General features: G+C 37.7%; 1 protein-coding gene across 1 annotated transcript; it reads left to right on the forward strand.

Annotated features, from left to right (window-relative positions):
- Window positions 1–5942: 5942 nt before the first annotated feature.
- On the forward strand, window positions 5943–6476 carry LOC142178841 (uncharacterized). Its single transcript, XM_075248592.1, has one exon. It carries the CDS (start codon window positions 5943–5945, stop codon window positions 6474–6476), a length of 534 nt encoding a protein of 177 aa, XP_075104693.1.
- The last annotated feature ends 12718 nt before the right edge of the window (window positions 6477–19194 follow it).

Genomic DNA, 19194 nt, shown 5'->3' on the forward strand with positions numbered 1-19194 from the left:
AGCTTTCTATTTCCAACCAATGTCGTTATCTCTAGTCAACCCCCCTTTGAGCCTCTAGACTTTCTATTGATAACCATGTTATAAGCCTTTACCCATTTTGGCATGATCCTCTCTTGGCATCCGGACTTTCCTTAACACTCTTGTGAAGTAAGTGGCTTAAAGCATAAGCTTGGGGGAGAGATGAGGAATTTGAAAAAGGTATCAAGGCACAAAAATAGAAAAGAAATGATCTCTATGAAAAGAGAAGGCAAGAAAAGAAAAAGAATAAAAAAAAACAAATGCAAAAGAGGGAACAAGTGATAGGGTTTATGTATTCAAAAGGAGGTAATGATCCCTAACATGAGTATCAAAGGGAGAAAAAGAATGAAATGAACAAAAAAGAGTGATTTCAAGTCTCTCTAGCCCCCAATAAAAAGAAAATGCCTCTATGAATTGGTAATTGTGAGCCGAGAAATGAAAATATTGAGTGCTTAAGGAAAGGTGTAACCACCTACCCATATGGTATCCTACCCTAATCCAAAAGCCTTCATTACAACCTGAAAGAAGTCCTACTTGATTTCGAACCGAGTGAGCTTACATTAGTGGTGATCTACATGAGGGGCAATTCTATGGTACTTGAAGCAGTACATGTGACATTCTCTTGTGAGAGAAGAGTGATCCTTTCATGAATCATAAGATTGAGTGCTAACTTTCTAAGTGAGCTTGGCAAATGGAAGATAGAAGAGGAAGAGTTTAGAATCCACCATGACCTACATGATAAAACAAGAGTCCTTAATGAGTAAAGTCAATTCTTGAAGCTCAAAAGTCACATTAGAACTATATGTGCATGAATACTAGACTTGATCCCGGCAAAGGCGCCAAATATTGATTCACGTCCAATCCGCACTCAATAGTGAGTGGAAACAGTTGTTGGAAGAATAGTATCCAACTAGAGTTGGGGTCGATTTCCACAGGGATTTTAATATAGGTGTTAGGCTATATACTTGATGAGAGCAAGTGAAATAACTAAATTGCGCTTCCAAACAAGGTATTTTGTTTTCTACTTCTAAATTATCACTAACAATTATAAACTAAAGAGAAGAAACTAGAAAGTGAATGATTGTTTTTGTTGTTGTTATCAAATGGTTAAAATCCTAGGGATATGACATTCACCTAGGTGTCGCCTGATGGGTTACATACGTTAATACTTATTTTATTGATTGGAGTGTACTATAGCTCTCAAATCTAAGTTACCCACTCAATACCTCTCGGTCATAGAGTGATTTTTTCCAATTTGGTTTTCTCAAGCCCAAATGGGTATCAAGATAAATATTTGATATGAGCTCAAGTCGGGTTTCCCCATCTCTAGTTCAACTTTTAATTAGGCTAATCAAATCCTTAATTACCCCAATTTCTTGTTAGCCAAGCTTTCCTAAACTAGGTCCCTCTTTCTCAAGTAAAGACCAAGTCAAAAAGGCATGAATCAATATTTGGAACCATTTATTCTAAATTTAAAGCATAAACAAGGCTAAATAATCAACACCCAGTCTTAAGCAAACATTAAATTAAATATCCATAAGGTTTATACACTAGTGTTAGCTCACAACCCTAGTAAGAGTCTATCTAATTAAACTCATAATGTAAGATTAAAATGATAAACTATGATGTTTAAATCCCAAAATGTTCACATATTGCATAAAATGGAAAATTACAACGGCTATAGCTGCTTTAACTTCAAAACTTGACCTAAAAATGTGATTCCCGTCTATTTATATTGGCCCAAAATTCGCTGACAAAAATGCCCATCGGGAGATTTTGCGGCTGCGCAATTCCATGTGCGGTCTGTACATTGCTTGGTCTTGCAGGGGCTTGGATTCTGCAGTTGCATAATTTGGTCTGCGACTAAAGGTCAGCTTCTGCGGCCGCACATTTCTTGTACGGTTCGCACTTCAAGCAATTCTTCAAGTCTTGGTCATTTGCACATTCTCTGAATATTTGAATTCTAGTCGGTGCGGACCCTGTTCTGTGGCTGCACAATTCATGTGCGGTACGTACTTCTGCTTAAAGTCTGTTGGGCTTCTTCACTAGTTTTGCGATCACAGAGGGAATTCTGCGGTCCGCACTTTATTCTGCGGCCGCAGAAATTCCTCTGCGGGCCGCACTTTTTATGTGTTGTTCCCCTTCTTGCCTTGTGAGTCGGAACACTCCTTTTTGAGTTGGATTGCTTCATGAGAGCCCAAATTTCCAACATCCCTTCAATTTGCACACTTTCATTAGTGTTTGGAACATAAATTAATACTTTCGGACTAAAATAAAAGCAAAAAAAGTCTTAATAAGTGGTCAAAATCCACACTTATCACTTATGGTTGTTGATTGTGAGTATCATGGCTCGACGCATTCCAGGTGGTTCGGTGTTGGATTTGGTTCGTGTAATGCAATGACGTTATGCTAGGATATGATCCTTTGAGCTTATTTCGTGTGTTACGTTTCCCCTTATGTAGTGGATTGATAGTGTTGCGCTTCGTGGTAGAAACTGTTGAGCAGGTAGGACAACAACAACAACAACAACAACATACCCAGTATTATCCCACACTGAGGGGTTTGGGGAGGGTAGTGTATATTCAGACCTTACCCCTATCTTGTGAGAATAGAGAGGTTGTTGAGCTGGTGGGATGGTTCCTTTATTTCTATTCTCTATCCATTATTGGGTACATTTGAGTTATTGTGCGTTGGTGCACGGATTGCATGGTATGTGGCTCTAAGTAGGATTTGTGTAGCAGGTTAGTCGAATAGCTTGTACTGGATGAGGTGAGGTTATTGGACCTGAAAGGAGTATTATCGGACTTGATTAACATATGTTGGAAGGCTAATGTCATCACTTAGATTTTTAGCTATGGTTCTTGTCGGGCAAGAGAACTCCACGACTTGTTGATCTGATGAGTGGTTATAAGTTTATTCGTGTTTCTTCATCATTGGCAATGTACGAAGGTTTAGGGTAAGGTTTTATTTGATACAAGGTTTGTTACCAGTACCGGGCATGTCATTGCACAGCTATTTCGATCGGAAGCTACTACTATAAGTATCTTAGTTATGTGGTATATCATGTGATTACGTTGTGGGTTATGGGTATGGCTCAGTTCAGCTTGTTCAGGCTTATAGAAGGTATTGATGCGAGATTCGGGTCTTATTATGAATTTCAGATGTTGAGGATTAGGTTCAGTTCTAAGGTTTATGGATGAAGCTACCCCCGTATGTATGTATGGTGAGCTCATGCATTGATTCGGTAGCTGTGGAACATTTCCTGGCACGTTCAAGGATGAACGTATATTTAAGTGGAGGAGGATGTAATAACCCGACTGGTCGTTTTGAGAATTCACATCAAGTTCGTCGGCTTAAGGTCTCAAGTAGCTTTGTATTAGGTATTATGACTCGCTTGTGTGATTGAGTTTGATTTTCGGATGATTCGGGGTTAATTTGAAAGAATAATTCTTGTTTTAGAAGCTTAAGTAAAAAAAGGGCTGACCGGAGTTTGACTTTTATGTAGACAACTCCGTAATGGTGATTTAATGATTCCAATAGCTTCGTATGATAATTTTGGACTTAGGCGTATGTCTGGATATGAACTTGGAGTTCCGTAGGATAATTTGATGCATTTTGGCAAAAATTGGAAGGTTGAAGGTTTGGAACGTTGAGAGGTTTGACCGGGAGTAACTTTGTTGATATAGGGTTCGGATTTCAATTCTATCAGTTGTTATAACTCCATTGTGTCATTTAGGACTTGCATGCAAAATTCAACGTCATTCCGGGTTGATTTGATATGATTCAGCGCGAGTTATAGACGCTAAAAGTTTATAAGTTCATTAAGTTTGTTTTGAGGTGTGATTCGTAGTTTTGATGTTATTTGATTTGATTTGAGGCCTTGAGCAGGTCCATGTTATGTTATGGAACTTGTTGGTAAGTTTCAACGGGGTCCTGGGGGCCTCGAGTGTGTTTCGAATGGGCTACTGGCCGTTTCTTCATGCTTTAGAGTTGCTGGTTTCTGGTGTGCCTGTTGTTCTTCGCGATCGCGAAGGTTAAGCCGTGATCGCGAAATGATTCTGGGAGATCAATGATTTGTTCATCACGGACCCGATGGTGGTCATGCGTTCGTAAAGCTCCAACTGTTTGTTGTCCGCGTTTGCGTCCTTGTTTACGTGTTCACGTAAGGGAGCTGGGGGCTGGTGGAATATTTCTCAATGCGTTCGCGGTAGGATGGATGCATCCGCGTAGCTTTGTGTCGTTGTTCATCGTTTTCGCGAGGTATGTGCCGCGAACACGAAGCTTATTTTCTCTGGGCAGCAGTTTTGTGCTTTGCGATCACGATGCTTGTTCCACGATGTCGTAAGAGGAATACCTAGGCAAAAATATAAATACTCTATTTCGAGGGCTTTTGATATTTTATCACTTTTTGAGTTAGAGAGCTCGGATATGGGCGATTTTAGAGGGAATTTTCACATGTTGGATTGGGGCAAGTATTCTTTATATGGATTTGATTATATTTCGTGATTCCATCTTTGTTTTTAACATTAGATTAGTGATTTGAACGAGAGAAAATGAGAATTTTTGTAAAATCTTTCAAAAATGTAAAATGAGGATTTGAAGGCCGATTTGATGTCGGAATTTGATAATTTTGGTATGGTTGGACTCATATCGGAATGTGTATCGGATTTTGTGAATTTTGTTGGGTTCCGAGGTGTGGGCTCGGGGTTGACTTTTAGTTTTCTTTAAAGATAAAAGCTTTATTATGCGAAATTATTTCCTATGGTTTTTCTTTATGATATAAAGTTATTTTGGCTAGATTCGAGCTGTCCGGAGGTTGTTTCACACGAGAAGGACATTTTAGAGTATCGGTTTAGCTTCTTTGAGGTAAGTATATTGTCTAACTTTGTTGGGGAGGGGGGACTTTCCCTTAGGATTTGAATTGATTATGCTATTTTGTGTTATGTGAAACCCTGGTACGCAAGGTGACGAGTGGGTACACGGGTACGTGGTATTTGAATGGTTTAGGTTATCTAGACTCTTTCCATGCCTTTAATTGAATTTTCATGACGTGTTTTATCTCTCATTGTTAATATACTCTTATATGCTCTATTTGACATTGTTAGCACGTACCTCGTACTTGTTATTTTGCACTTATATGTTTTAGTTGAAGTTATTGCCTTACTTATTGTCTTATTACCTCTTTATTGTTGAGTCTCTTCCATGACTTAGTGCCTATTTGCTACTTGTCATAACTATTTTACTTGCACACCTTAGTTGTCACATGCCTTACTTGTCATATTGCTTGTTGTAGTATTTATTGTATTCATTTGATTATTACGTGGTTCCTTTATTGTCGTGTACTCATACCCTTTGATTCGAGAAATTCTTGTACATCGAGTTATTGGATTGTTGTTGTTAATTTAACTTGCTTATGGATCGTGTTGCGCGCCGCAATGGGTGAAATAAGAGAAGATTGTGATATTGAAAAATGGTGAGATTGGGTTGCACGCCATAACGGGTGAAATAAGGGAGGATTATGATATTGACGTATCATGATACGGTGGGATTGGGTTGCGCACTACAACGGTTTATATATGTGATACTTGATATTGTTTATTGATACTATGATGGAATTGGGTCTCCCCACGCTACATGTGGCGCTCAAACATTAACCCTATAAACGGGGGATTTCGCCATTTTTGACATAAACAGAGTTTTTTTTTTCAATGAAAAGATATATTCTCTAAATTTTATTATGGTATCAGAGCACTAAGATCCTTTCCCAAAAGAAAAAAAAGGTTTTCTCTTGGATCATCCTCTCAGCATTCATATCTTTTCAATATATTTCTTCTTATTTGTTCATCCTTTGTTTTAATGGCATAATATTTTGTAGAAGAAACTCCTCTGCTTAAACTACCAGAAACACTTCAAACACTTCAAACATGATTGATGCTTCTCATCCTTTTTACATTCACCCATCTGATTCACCAGGAATGGTGTTGGTAAGCTCTATTTTTTATGGAAAAAGTTATGGTGGATGGCGTAGGGAAATTGTCATTGCACTTTCTGCAAAAAAAAAGATTGGATTCATTGATGGGAGTATCATTGAACCAGATATGGATTCACCTTCACTCAAATCTTGGAACAGGTGCAATGATATGGTAATATCATGGATTCTCAACTCTCTTTCCAAAGAAATAGCTTGGAGTGTTCTTTACTCTAAGACAACTAAACAAATCTTAACTACTTGTGTTCACTGCAACTGTGATTGTAGCTGTGGAGGAAAAGCTAAAACTCTCAAATCTCTTCAGGATGGTCGCTTGATTCAATTTCTCAAGGGACCCAATGAGACCTATGATCCAGTAAAGAGAAACATACTGATGATGACCCTTTTACCCTCTGTTAACCATGCATACTTCTTACTGATTCAGAATGAAAAACAGAGGGAGATCCATGTTGGAGTTCACCCCTGCTGAATCATGGACCTTTTATTTGAATATTAGTGCTTTGACATGAAGCCAGTTTCCACCCCACTTGATCCATATTGCAAGTTGCATACAGATTCCAGTGAACTTTTCCCTGATCCAACCATATATCGATGGCTCCTTGGGAAATTGAATTTTTTGACACACGCCAGGCCTGACCTATCATTTGCTGTGCAACGACTTAGTCAATTCATGCAATCCCCTCGTCAGTCTCATTTCGATGTCGTAATGCACTGTCTTCGTTATTTGGTCTTCAATCCGGGACTTGGACTTTTCTTCAACTCTGATCCTTCTAAAATATTTCCGGCTTTCTGTGATTCAGACTGGGGATCTTGTCCGGACACTAGACACTCTGTCAGTGGTTATTTCATCAGTTTTGGCGGCTCAACCATTTCTTGGAAATCCAAGAAACAACCCCTGGTATCACCTTCCTCAGCAGAAGCTGAATATCGATCAATGAGACGTGTAGTCATAGAAGTAACCTGGCTTGTTCGTTTATTGGAAGATCTCTCTGTTCCCCCTTCTATTATGGTCACCGTACACTCTGACATCCAAACTGCAATTCACATCGCAAAAAATCCTTTCTTTCACGAGCGGACGAAGCATGTTAAACTAGATTGCCACTTCTTCCGGCAACAATATTTGGCAGGTCAAATTTGGCTGACTTTTGCTCATTCTGCCACTCAATTAGCTAATGGTTTTACAAAAGATCTACCAAGATCTATCCATCTTTTGATCGTTGGCAAGTTGGGCATTTGTTTCTCACCCCTCCAACTTGGGGGGGGGGGGGCGAGGGGTTATTAGACCTGAAAAACCTAGTTTGGACAAAGATGATGTGCAATATTCGTACATAAACAGAGTTGGGGAGCTCGGTTTAGGCAATTTTCAGAGTCGAATTTCACCACACAACTTGGGGTTAGTGTTCTTGACTCCCTTGTGATTATATTTCATGAATTAATCTTCATTTTCGGCATTAGATTATTGATTTTTCAAGAGAAATCGGAGGAATTTTTTACAATTCCATAAAATAATTTTTCGAGCTTTGAACACCGATTCGGAGTCAGATTTGAATGAAATTAGTATGGTTAGACTCGTAATTGAATGGGTTATCAGATTTTATGAGTTTTGTTGGGTTTCGATATGTGGGCCCCGCTATTAATTTTTGAGTTGAATTTCGAATTTTTATGGGAAAATTTAGCATTTTCATATGGAATTGATTCCTACACCTCGTGTTGATTGTATCGAATTATTGTGACTAGATACGAGGCATTCGGAGGCCAATTCATGAGGCAAAGGCCTATTGGTAAGTAATATTTCTAAGCATGGAGCTGAGGGTATGAACCCTGAATATACTTGTTATGTGATTTGTTTGGAGGTGACGCACATGCTAGGTGACGGGCGTGTAAGCGTGCACCGTAGAAAATGTGACGTAATTGATTCCGTAAAATTTTATAGTGAAATAATCTTGGTATTTTTCATGTATTTTCATGTGTTAGAGAAATTGAGCTAAAAATCATGCTTAGGCTACATGCTTATTCTAGTGGGACCCATAGAGGTCATATTGCTGTTGAATTATTTGTTTAAATTACAATTTGATACTCAGTCATGTTCATTCATTTCATATCATATCTCAGTCTCTGTTGCTATATATTGACACATCATATCATCATTTTTGGGCTAGTTTCATGGCATTGTGAGCCCGAGAGACTGGAGAGATTGATGACTGAGTGAGACTGAGGGACTGATTGTGAGGTTATGGATACTATGACACATGAGTTATCCATGCAGCACATGAGTTATCCATGCGGATCCAGATATTTATACTATGGCACGTGAGTTGTCCGTGCGGATCCAGATATTTATACTATGGCATGTGAGTTGTCCGTGCGGATCCAGATATTTATACTATAGCACGTGAGTTGTCCATACAACATGTGAGTTGTCCGTGCGGTTTATAACGCTTGGGATGAAGGAGCCCCTACGGAGTTTGCACACACCCCCAGTGAGCGCAAGTACCTATTGAGTGTGAGTGTGAGTGCCGAGCGCGAGTGTTGAGTGACTGGGAGGACCGAGTGGATTGATACTCTGAGAGTATGCATATGGTTTTATCACTGAGCTGCATTGTATTTGACATGCACACTTGACATACAGTCATAGAGATGCATTTTCCTCATGTTGTACGATATTGCGTCATTCATGACTTCATATACACATTGACATGTAGGCATAGAGATGTACTTCGATCATGCCATTTGAAAATGAAACATTTACCTATTGAAAGTTTTGGGAAAAAATCACAGTTTTACAAACGTACTCATATTTTGGTGATTTTGGTAAAGGATTTGGGTTTTCACTGATATACTTGAAAAACATGCCTATTTTCTGGAACTGTGAACGAGCTGAGCACTACATCTTTGATTTACTTCTGTTATCACTTTTATTATATTGTTATGAACTGTTGTTTGGCTATTGGTGTTGGACTCTGACCTTTGTCCCAGCTTGTCACTACTTTCAACCTAAGGTTAGGTTTGTTACTTATTGAGTACATGGGGTCGGTTGTAATCATACTACACTTCTACACCTTGTATGCAAATGTTGGATGCTGATGTTGTTGTGCATGGCGGGAACTAGATTTGAAGATGTACATGCGTTCCAGTTACAGTTGCCTCTTGTTCATGGTAGCTCTAGACTTATGAAAATCTGTTTATGTACATTTCAAATAGATGATGTATTTTATTTCATACCAGACTTGTAAATTCTAAATCTTAGACGCTCATGATTTGTACTACCAGTCCTTGGAAATTCTTGTATAAAGGCAGTTTTATTATCATTTCTTTCTTGAAAAATCTCATTAATTTGGATAGTTGTTAATTGGCTTACCTGACGGGTTGGGTTAGGTGCCATCATGACTAAATAGATTTTGGGTTGTGACAAGTTGGTATCAGAGCTCTAGGTTCATAGGTTCTACAAGTCATGAGCAAGTGTCTAGTAGAGTCTTGCGGATCGGTATGATGACTTTCATACTTATCTTCGAGAGGCTACAGGGCATTTTAGGATAAACTTCCAATCTTTCTTTCCTTATCATGTGACATTGATTTGGCTTGAAGCATACCTCTTTGAATTCATTCCATTCATTCGTATCAGTTGTGCATCGACGGCTTGTGATTCCATGAACGAGGTTCGAGATGAGTATTTGGTGTTTTGGTGATGGGCTAGTCTGGAGAACTTGAGGCCAGGTTTAAACCGCAGCTTAGAATCGCTAGTTTTAGTTATGTGAACTTGTACATTTGAACTCATATGTCCGGAAGTTTCCCTATGAGTGGAATTTGTTGCACGATGAGCGGTTGAATAGCTATATAATGAGCATGATGTGACTGCGGAATGTGTTCAGATGGTTTGATGGTGACGAGAATAGTTTTCTTGAGATGTAAAATGGGCTATTGGGTGCTTGGTGTCTGTCTCAAGTATGAATGTGTTGAAGGATCTTTCACATTGTTAAATTGTGGGACAAATTAAATTCCCATGTCTTGTTAATGAGTTTGGACTCAGAAATATTAAGTGATTGCGTAGTAATTGTGGCTGCGAAAGGGTATATCAAGATGCCAATTTTAGTCAAAGCATGTTGGTTATCTCATGTAGGGTAATCTACTGATGTGTGACCCTTATAATGTTGAGTGGAGAGTTTCTTTTTTACCAGCGGAGTGTATGTGTTGAGATTTGAATTTGAATCTGGGTGAGAAAGTTGACTTGATTGTCAAGAGAATAAATGCGAGCTTAGCGGATGAGTGAGGTATTTTATGGTTAGTGTTGCATGAGCTTGAGAAGAATTTTCGTTAAACTAATTGCAATATCATAGCAGTAATACGGTATGGGTATTGTGAGTTAACAGATGTTTTATTCTACGGCTTTGAGCCAAGTAGGGGAGCCCGCTATTGGCGATTTGATTTCATGGTGATGTGTTAAATACTAGTGTTGGGTTTGAGGCATACTTGTGGGTTAGTTATGACTTGCAGAGGTTGAGATCAAGGATGACTCGGGTAAGGAAATTCCTGGATACGGGTTATATTGCACTTTATGAGTATATGAAAATCATAGGGATGAGTGAGTTGTTATTTGTGAAGGATGAAGTTCTCATGGGGTATGGATTTGATCCGTGGTGTTAAAACAGGGTTACTTCTTTGAGTGTTGTTGTGCTAATGGGGCACGTGTCTTTCGGCCCGTTTGGGTGGTATAATTTAGATTTGGGCAGAATGGATGACTCTTGAGAAGGTTCTAATGGATTCAAGATTAATATGTAGCAATTGAGAATTTTTGGCGGATTTGTATATGGCTAGAATATGAGATTTAAGTTTGATGGTGTCGAGACTTGTGGTATTTTCTATATCATTATGAATTTTACATTTCGGTATCAGGAAGGTGAAGGAAACGGCTTTAGACTCACATAAGGTATTTTCAGAGCAGGTGTTCTGGTTGTGGTATTATGGGGTAATTATGATTGGGTGAGACTTTATAGGTACTTTTGCGGTAATATTCTTGGGTTTGATGACCTGCGTGGCTTGGTTGAGTTAAAGGAATTCAGTTTTAATAGCTTGGTTATAATGTGCAAATGGGTTTCGAAAAATTCTCGATGGTTTCTACCACGACTTGAGATGGGTATTTTCTACAACGTGAGGAACATGCTGTGTATTGTGATTTCCACCGGGTAATTATTTTGATGATGACTCAGAGTATTAACGAGATTCTCGTATTTTCATAGGATGGCCTAATAGAGACGGTACGTGGTGTGAGATTTAGGATTTGCTTGTGCAAGTATACGATTCAGTTTCAAAAGGAAGGTCATGAGTTTATGGAGCATAGATGATTTCAGATATTCGCATTAATGGTATTACCTGAGAAGAGTGTACATTTAGAAGGCGCACTGTATTTTGAATTACGAATGTTTCGTTGGTATTGTGATACTCTCATAGTTGATAAACTGCCGATATTCAGATTTTTGCTATGTGGCACAGGAGTATTATAGAAGTATTCCTCGTGGGATGATCATGTATAAAAGATGTGCTAGTCATTCGAGTGCTGGAGTAGGGATCGGTTATGGTGATTTATACATTCTATGAATCTAGAGACTGGAAGTTCTTAGAAGTATATTGTTTCATGGTTCCGACCTGTTTGAGGTAGGTATTTTATATAAAGTCAGTGGAGGCACTAGATTCGTTAATTATTTGTGATAGCTACGCGCTATGAGTGCGCATATATGTGAGGTTTGAGCCCATGTGCGGGTGTCGTGGCAAGTATTCATACTCGGAAGAATGCTTAGGCTATGATATGCCTAGATTTGACTGTTAAGCTTAAAGTTATAACGTTCTCATATTTGTACCTTTGTTGAGAACTATCTGGGCTATAGTCGATGTTACAAAGAGGCTAATTCCCTGAATAAACTTGGTAGTTACTATTTCTGCGATAACTTGCTGATTTGAGCTGTGATAGCACACTTTGCACATGCCTACACTATGGCATGTTATTTATACTAGTCCAAGAGCATGAGAATCTTATTTCATTATCACATACATGTGTATTTGTTTAATTGCTCTTGTATGATATGCGTGGACTGAAGGCATGTGACCTTGCCGGGCGATTTATATCATTGACACGTGAGTTGTCTGTGTCGCACATGAGTTGTCCGTGCAGTGTGTGAGAATTTCATTTCTTTTATAATTCATCCGATTTCAATGTTTTCCTTCCTCTACGATAAAAAAATTATTTGAGCAGCGTATTTGAGGAATTGTGCACATGCGCGTACGGTTATCCTCTTCATGAAATTTGAGGTGTTGGTTGTAAATATTAGGTTATGTTGGGGTTGCAAGTCAATAAAGTGGTTGTATTTGATGAGATGAGGTCATTAGACCTAGAATGGGTACTATCAGGTTTGATTGCAGCGTGTTGGAAGAATAATTTAGAATTCGTCTTAAACAATTGGCTATGGTACTTGTTGAACGAGGGAAAGCTTTGTGACCTATTGATCTGGTAAGTGGTTGTGAGTTCATGTATGTTTCTTTCATTATCGACAGTGTACGAAGGTTTTGGAACGAGGTTCTGTGGAATGTGGGGTTTAATACTAGTATTGGTTGGTTTGGAGTAGTTACTGTGATCGGGAATAGTGCTGCGAGCATGCGAGTTGTGTAGTATGTTATATGATTATATCTGGGGTTATAGTTATGGCTTGATACAGCTTGTTCAGACTTATATAGTGTGTAGATGTAAGATTTAGGTCTTGAAAAGAAATTCTGAATGTAGGAAATTGAATTCCAACATTTACAGACTAAGATTTAAGTAATGATCTTCAGTTATGGTGTTGTCAGGCCTGTATGGAATAAGGTGACATGGTATCACCCCCGGGTATATGCATGGTAAGGTGGAACAGTGATTTGAAGGCTTAGGAAAAATTCTTGGCACGTTCAAGGAAGAACGTATGTTTAAGTGGGGGAGAATGTAACGACCTGACTTGTCATTTTGAACATTTACGCTCCTTTCAACTATTTGAAGTCTTGAATAGCTTCATAATGTGTATTATGACTTGTGTGAATTTTCGTCTTTGGTTTTCGGATGATTCGGGATTAAATTGAAAGAACAATCCTTGTTTAGAACCTTAAATGAAAAGAGTTGACCAAAGTTTGACTTTTGTACAAACGACTCAGGAATGGATTTTTGATAGTTCTAATAGCTCCGTATGGTGATTTTGGACTTAGGAGTGTGTCCGGATATTTATTTGAAAGTCTGTAGTTGATTTTGGCTTGAAATGGCAAAAATTGGAAATAGACGGTTTGGAAGTTTGACCGAGAGTTGAATTTTTAATATCGGGGTTGGAATTCAATTATGGAAATTTGAATAGGTTTGTTATGTCATTTATGACTTGTGTGAAAAATTTGAAGTCAATCGTACTTGATTTGATAGTTTACGACATCGAATGTAGAAGTTGGAATTCGATAGTTTCATTTAAGCTTGAATTGGGGTGTGATTCATGTTTTAGTGTTGTTTCATGTGATTTGAGGCATCAACTAAGTTCGTATGATGTTTTAGGACTTTTTGGTATATTTGGTTGAGGCCCCGAGGGCCTCGGTTAGATTTCGGATGGTTAACGAAATTTAATTTGGATATTTCTAGAATGTTTCGACGTCGTTTCTTTAAGCATAAGTGGTATCACATTAATAAAGTAAGCTCCAAATTCAGTGTTGATTGAAGAATTAGATCCGTATTGAAATTACGGAGCCATAGCAAAAAGAATCATCGAATTCGGACATTGTATGAGAGAGTTATGCCCATTTCCGCACGAAATAGAAAAGATTTCCCATCGCCAGCGCCCAGGGTAGCGTGGGGCGCTAGCCCCAGCGCTGGGATTTTTGAGGTTCTGGAAACTGGGCCACATGTAGCACCCCACGCTACATGTGGCGCTCAAACATTAATCCCTATAAACGGGGGATTTCGCCATTTTTTACATAAACAGAATTGGGGAGCTCGGTTTGGGTGATTTTCAGAGGCAAATTTTACCGCACAACTTGGGGTAAGTGTTCTTGACTCCCTTGTGATTATATTTCATGAATTAATCTTTGTTTTTGGCGTTAGATTATTTATTTTTGAAGAGAAATCAGGGGAATTTTCTACAATTCCATAAAATGAAATTTCGAGCTTTGAACAACGATTCAGAGTCAGATTTGAATGAAATTAGTATGGTTGGATTCGTAATTGAATGTGTTGTTGGATTTAATGAGTTTTGTTGGGTTCTGATACGTGAGCCCCACTATTGACTTTTGAGTTGAATTTCAAATTTTTATTGGAAAATTTAGATTTTTCATATGGAATTGATTCCTACAGCTCGTGTTTATTGTATCAAATTATTGTGACTAGATACGAGGCATTCAGAGGCCAATTCGCGAGGCAAAGGCCTAATGGAATAAAGAATTGCACGGTTTGAGGTAAGTAACATTTTTAAACATGGAGCTGAGGGTATGAATCCTAAATATATGTGTTATGTGATTTGTTTGGAGGTGACGCACATGCTAGGTAACGGGCGTGTGGGCGTGCATCGTAAAAAATGTGACATAATTGATTCCATGAAATTGTGTAGTCAAATAATCTTGGCGTTTTCCAGGTACTTTCATGTGTTAGAGAAATTGAGCTAAAAGTCATGCTGAGGTTATATGCCAGTATTATTGAGACCCACAGAGGTCGTATTGCTGTTGAATTATTTGTTTAAATTATAATTTCATACTCAGCCATGTTCATTCATTTCATATCATATCTCAGTCTCTGTTGCTATATATTGACACATCATATCATCATTTTTTTGCTAGTTTCATGGCATTGTGGGTCCGAGAGACTGGAGAGATTGATGACTGAGTGAGGCCGAGGGCCTGATTGTGAGGTTATAGATACTATGACACGTGAGTTGTCCGTGGAGCACGTGAGTTGTCCATGCGGGTCCATATATTTATACTATGGCATGTGAGTTGTCCGTGTAGCATGTGAGTTATCTGTTTAGCACGTGAGTTATCCGTGCGGTTTATAGCGCTTGGGCTGAAAGAGCCCCTACGGAGTCTGCACACACACCCCAATGAGCGCAGGTACCTATTGAGTGCGAGTGTGAGTGCCGGGCGCGAGTGCTGAGTGACTGGGAGGACTGAGTGGATTGATACTCTGAGAGTATGCATATGGTTTTATCACTGAGCTGCATTGTAATGCACACTTGACATACAGTCATAGAGATGCATTTTCCTTATGCTATACGATATTGCGTCATTCATGACTTCACATACACATTGACATGAAGGCATAGAGATGTACTTCTCTCATGCCATTTGAAAATGAAACATTTACATGTTGAAAGTTTTGGGGAAAAAATCACAGTTTACAAACGTACTCATATTTTGGTGATTTCAGTAAAAGATTTGGATTTTCACTGATATATTTGAAAAGCATGCCTATTTTTTGGAACTGTGAATGAGCTGAGCACTACATCTCTGATTTACCTCTGTTATCTCTTTTATTATGTTGTTATGAATTGTTGTTTGTCTATTGGTGTTGGACTCTGACCTCTGTCCCACCTCGTCACTACTTTCAACCTAAGGTTAGGTTTATTACTTATTGAGTACATGGGGTCGGTTGTACTCATACTATACTTCTGCACCTTGCGTACAGATGTTAGATGTTGAGGTTGTTGTACATGGTGAGAACTGGATTTAAAGATGTACCTACATTCCAGTTACATTTGCCTCTTGTTCATGGTAGCTCTAGACTTATAAAAATCTGTTTATGTACATTTGCCTCTTGTTCATGGTAGCTCTAGACTTATAAAAATCTGTTTATGTACATTTCAAATAGATGATGTATTTTATTTCATACAAGACTTGTAAATTTTAAATCTTAGACGTTCATGATTTGTACTACCAGTCCTTGGAAATTCTTGTATAAAGGCAGTTTTATTATCATTTCATTCTTGAAAGATCTCATTAATTTGGGTAGATGTAATTGGCTTACCTGACGGGTTGGGTTAGGTGCCATCACGACTAAGTGTATTTTGGGTCATGACAGGATATAATGTGTATGGTGGCCCAGGGGTTTTGCCATGCGAACGTGATTTGAAAAACTTTGGGTATGATATGCTATACGTGTAAGATTTGAAAGCTGCGACTTATGATTTCAGATTATAAGGAGTGGTATCTCGGGTAATTCTTATTGTAAATTCTGATTTAGGAATGATTTGATTGATTGAGTTGTCATCCATTTCTTTATTACCCATCTATTTCTTGTTGCTATTCATGCTCCTATTATTTTCATTATTGGTTGTAAATTTGTGATACTCTGTTGTTGGTCTTGCATTGACATTCTTTCCATTGTTAGATTTAAGCTATATCCTGCACATGTTTACATGTCTGGTAGGTGTCTGGACCTGGCCTCATCACTACTCCACTGAGGTTAGGCTTGATACTTACTGGTAACCGTTGTGGTGTACTCATGCTATGCTTCTGCACAGTTTTGTGCAGATCCAGGTACTTATGATCGAGTGGGTTTGAAACTTATGTCTACGCGGCTGGAGACTTCAAGGTATACCTGCTTGATGTTCGCAGGCTCCGAAGTCACCTTCTGCTATATTTTATTTTCATTGTTTCCTATTATTCTGTGACAGAGATGTATTGTTAGTTCTAGTGACTCTTAGAAAAGCTTATAACATGTACTACCGGTTTTGGGATTGTATGATTGACGTTGGCTCAGCTATGTTTTATCAGCTATTATTTAATGTATTGCAGTTAAGTAGTAAAAGTTCAGTAATAATCAGCACATGTTAGGCTTACCTAGTCTTAGAGACTAGGCGTCATCACGACATTCAGGATGGGAAACTAGGGTCGTGACACCTTCGTAGAAACTTAGTTTCTAGTGCGCTTCTCAACAAAGCAGGTCTTAAACTTATTTTTGAATCTGATAAAGTTTTTATTTCTCGTGGTGGAGACTTTGTTGGGAAGGGTTACTTTAGTGGGGGTTTATTTGTACTGAACATTGCCCAAGAGATTACTAATTATACTAGTAATTTCAATTCTGCTTATATTGTTGAGTCCATTAAATTTTGGCATGGTAGACTAGGTCATGTTAATATTGCTTCTATTAAAAGACTTAGAAAAATGAAATTAATTCCTGCAGTTAATGTTGATAATTTTTCTAAGTGTCATATTTGTGTAGAGGCAAAACATACCAAAAAGCCTTTTAAGAATGTAACTAATAGAAAGACAGAATTGCTTGAACTAGTGCATTCAAACTTAGCAGATTTCAAGAACACTGTTAGTAAGGGTGAAAAGAAATACTACATCAATTTTGTAGATGACTTTTCTAGATACACTAAGGTATATCTTCTTAAATCAAAAGATGAGGCTGAAAAAATATTTTTGAAATACAAGGGAGAAGTAGAAAACCAATTAAACAAAAAAATCAAGAGACTTAGATTTGACAGGGGTGGTGAATATAGTAATAATACTCTAGAAGCCTTTTATGATAAAAATGGTATTATATATGAGGTTAGTGCTCCCTATACTCCCCAACAAAATGGTGTAGCCGAACGGAAAAATAGAACCCTTAAGGAAATGATGAATTATATGCTTTTGAGTTTGGGTTTATCTAATAATATGTGGGGGGAAGCTGTTTTATCTGCATGCTATGTTCTTAATAAAGTCCCTCATAAGAAGTTAGATAAAATCCCGTTATGAGTTATGGAAAGGGTTTTCCCTTAACTTGAAAATTATGAAAGTGTGGGGGTGTTTGGCTAAGGTTGGTCTACCTGATTTTAAACAAGTAACTGTTGGACCCAAGACTTTTAATAGTATTTTTATTGGTTATGCTCAAAATAGTGTTGCGTATAGATTTATGCCTTTGAATGATAGTTCTATTTGTGAATCTAGAGATACAGGATATTTTGAGCATGTTTTTCCATTAAAAAATAATTTGCCTACTGACGCCTTTAATAATACTTCTACATCTATGTCTGTTAATTCTCATATCGTACCTTCTTCTAGTGTTACTACTAATGGGCATGAAAGTGAACTTAAAAGGAGTAAGAGATGTTGATTGAAGCTAGCTTTTTTATTTAAATAAGAAAATCCTAAGACTTATAATGAAGCAATGAGGTCAATAGATTCTAGTTTTTGGAAATAGGACATTAAAAGTGAATTAGACTCTATAGTTTCTAATCACACTTGGGACTTGTCTGATTTGCCTAAAGGTTATAAACCCATAAGTAGCAAGTGGATATTTAAGAAGAAATTGAGACATGATGGTACAATTGAGAAATATAAGGCTAGACTTGTTATTGGGCGTTTTAACCAAAAGAAAGGCATAGATTACTTTGACACTTATTCTCCCGTGACTAAGATAGCAACTATTAGAACTCTTGTTACTTTAGTCGCTATTCATAATTTAGTGATACATCAAGTGGATGTTAAAACGGCTTTTCTAAATGGTGATTCAGAAGAAGAGATCTATATTTCTTTACCTAAGGGATTTGTGATCCTAGGACAGGAGAATAAAGTATGCAAATTGAGAAAGTCTCTGTATGGTCTAAAGCAGGCACCTAAGCAATAGTATGAAAAGTTTAATAGCACATTAGTAGGTAATGGTTTTGTTGTTAACACATCTTATACTTATGTTTATTCCAATATGATAGGATCAAATTGTATGATTATATATCTGTATGTGGATGTCATGTTAATATTTGGCCCTAAAGTGAATGTTGTTAATGAAACTAAGAATTTTTTATCTTCTAAATTTGAAAATAAAGATCTTGGAGAAGCAGATGTGATTTAGGGATTAAAATCGAAAGAACTTCTAATGTCTTTTTGTTATCTCAGTCTCATTATATTGAAAAAATATTAAAAATGTTTAATTGTTTTGATGTAGCACATGTGAGAACTTGTTATGATCCTAGCATACACTTGAGAAAGAATAAAGAATCCGGTATTTCTCAAACCGGATATGCTAAGATAATTGGTAGTGTAATGTGTTTCTCATGAATTATAAATGACCTGATATTGCTTATGTTATTAGTAGATTGAGTAGATATACTCATAACCCCAGTAGTGAACATTGAAATGCTTTTCATCATTTGTTAAGGTATTTGAGAGCTACTATAGATTAGTGTTTGCATTTTAATAAATTTTCTGTTGTTTTTGAAGGA

The sequence above is a fragment of the Nicotiana tabacum genome, unplaced genomic scaffold (assembly GCF_000715075.1).
Source record: "Nicotiana tabacum cultivar K326 unplaced genomic scaffold, ASM71507v2 Un00002, whole genome shotgun sequence".
Lineage (NCBI taxonomy): Eukaryota > Viridiplantae > Streptophyta > Magnoliopsida > Solanales > Solanaceae > Nicotiana > Nicotiana tabacum.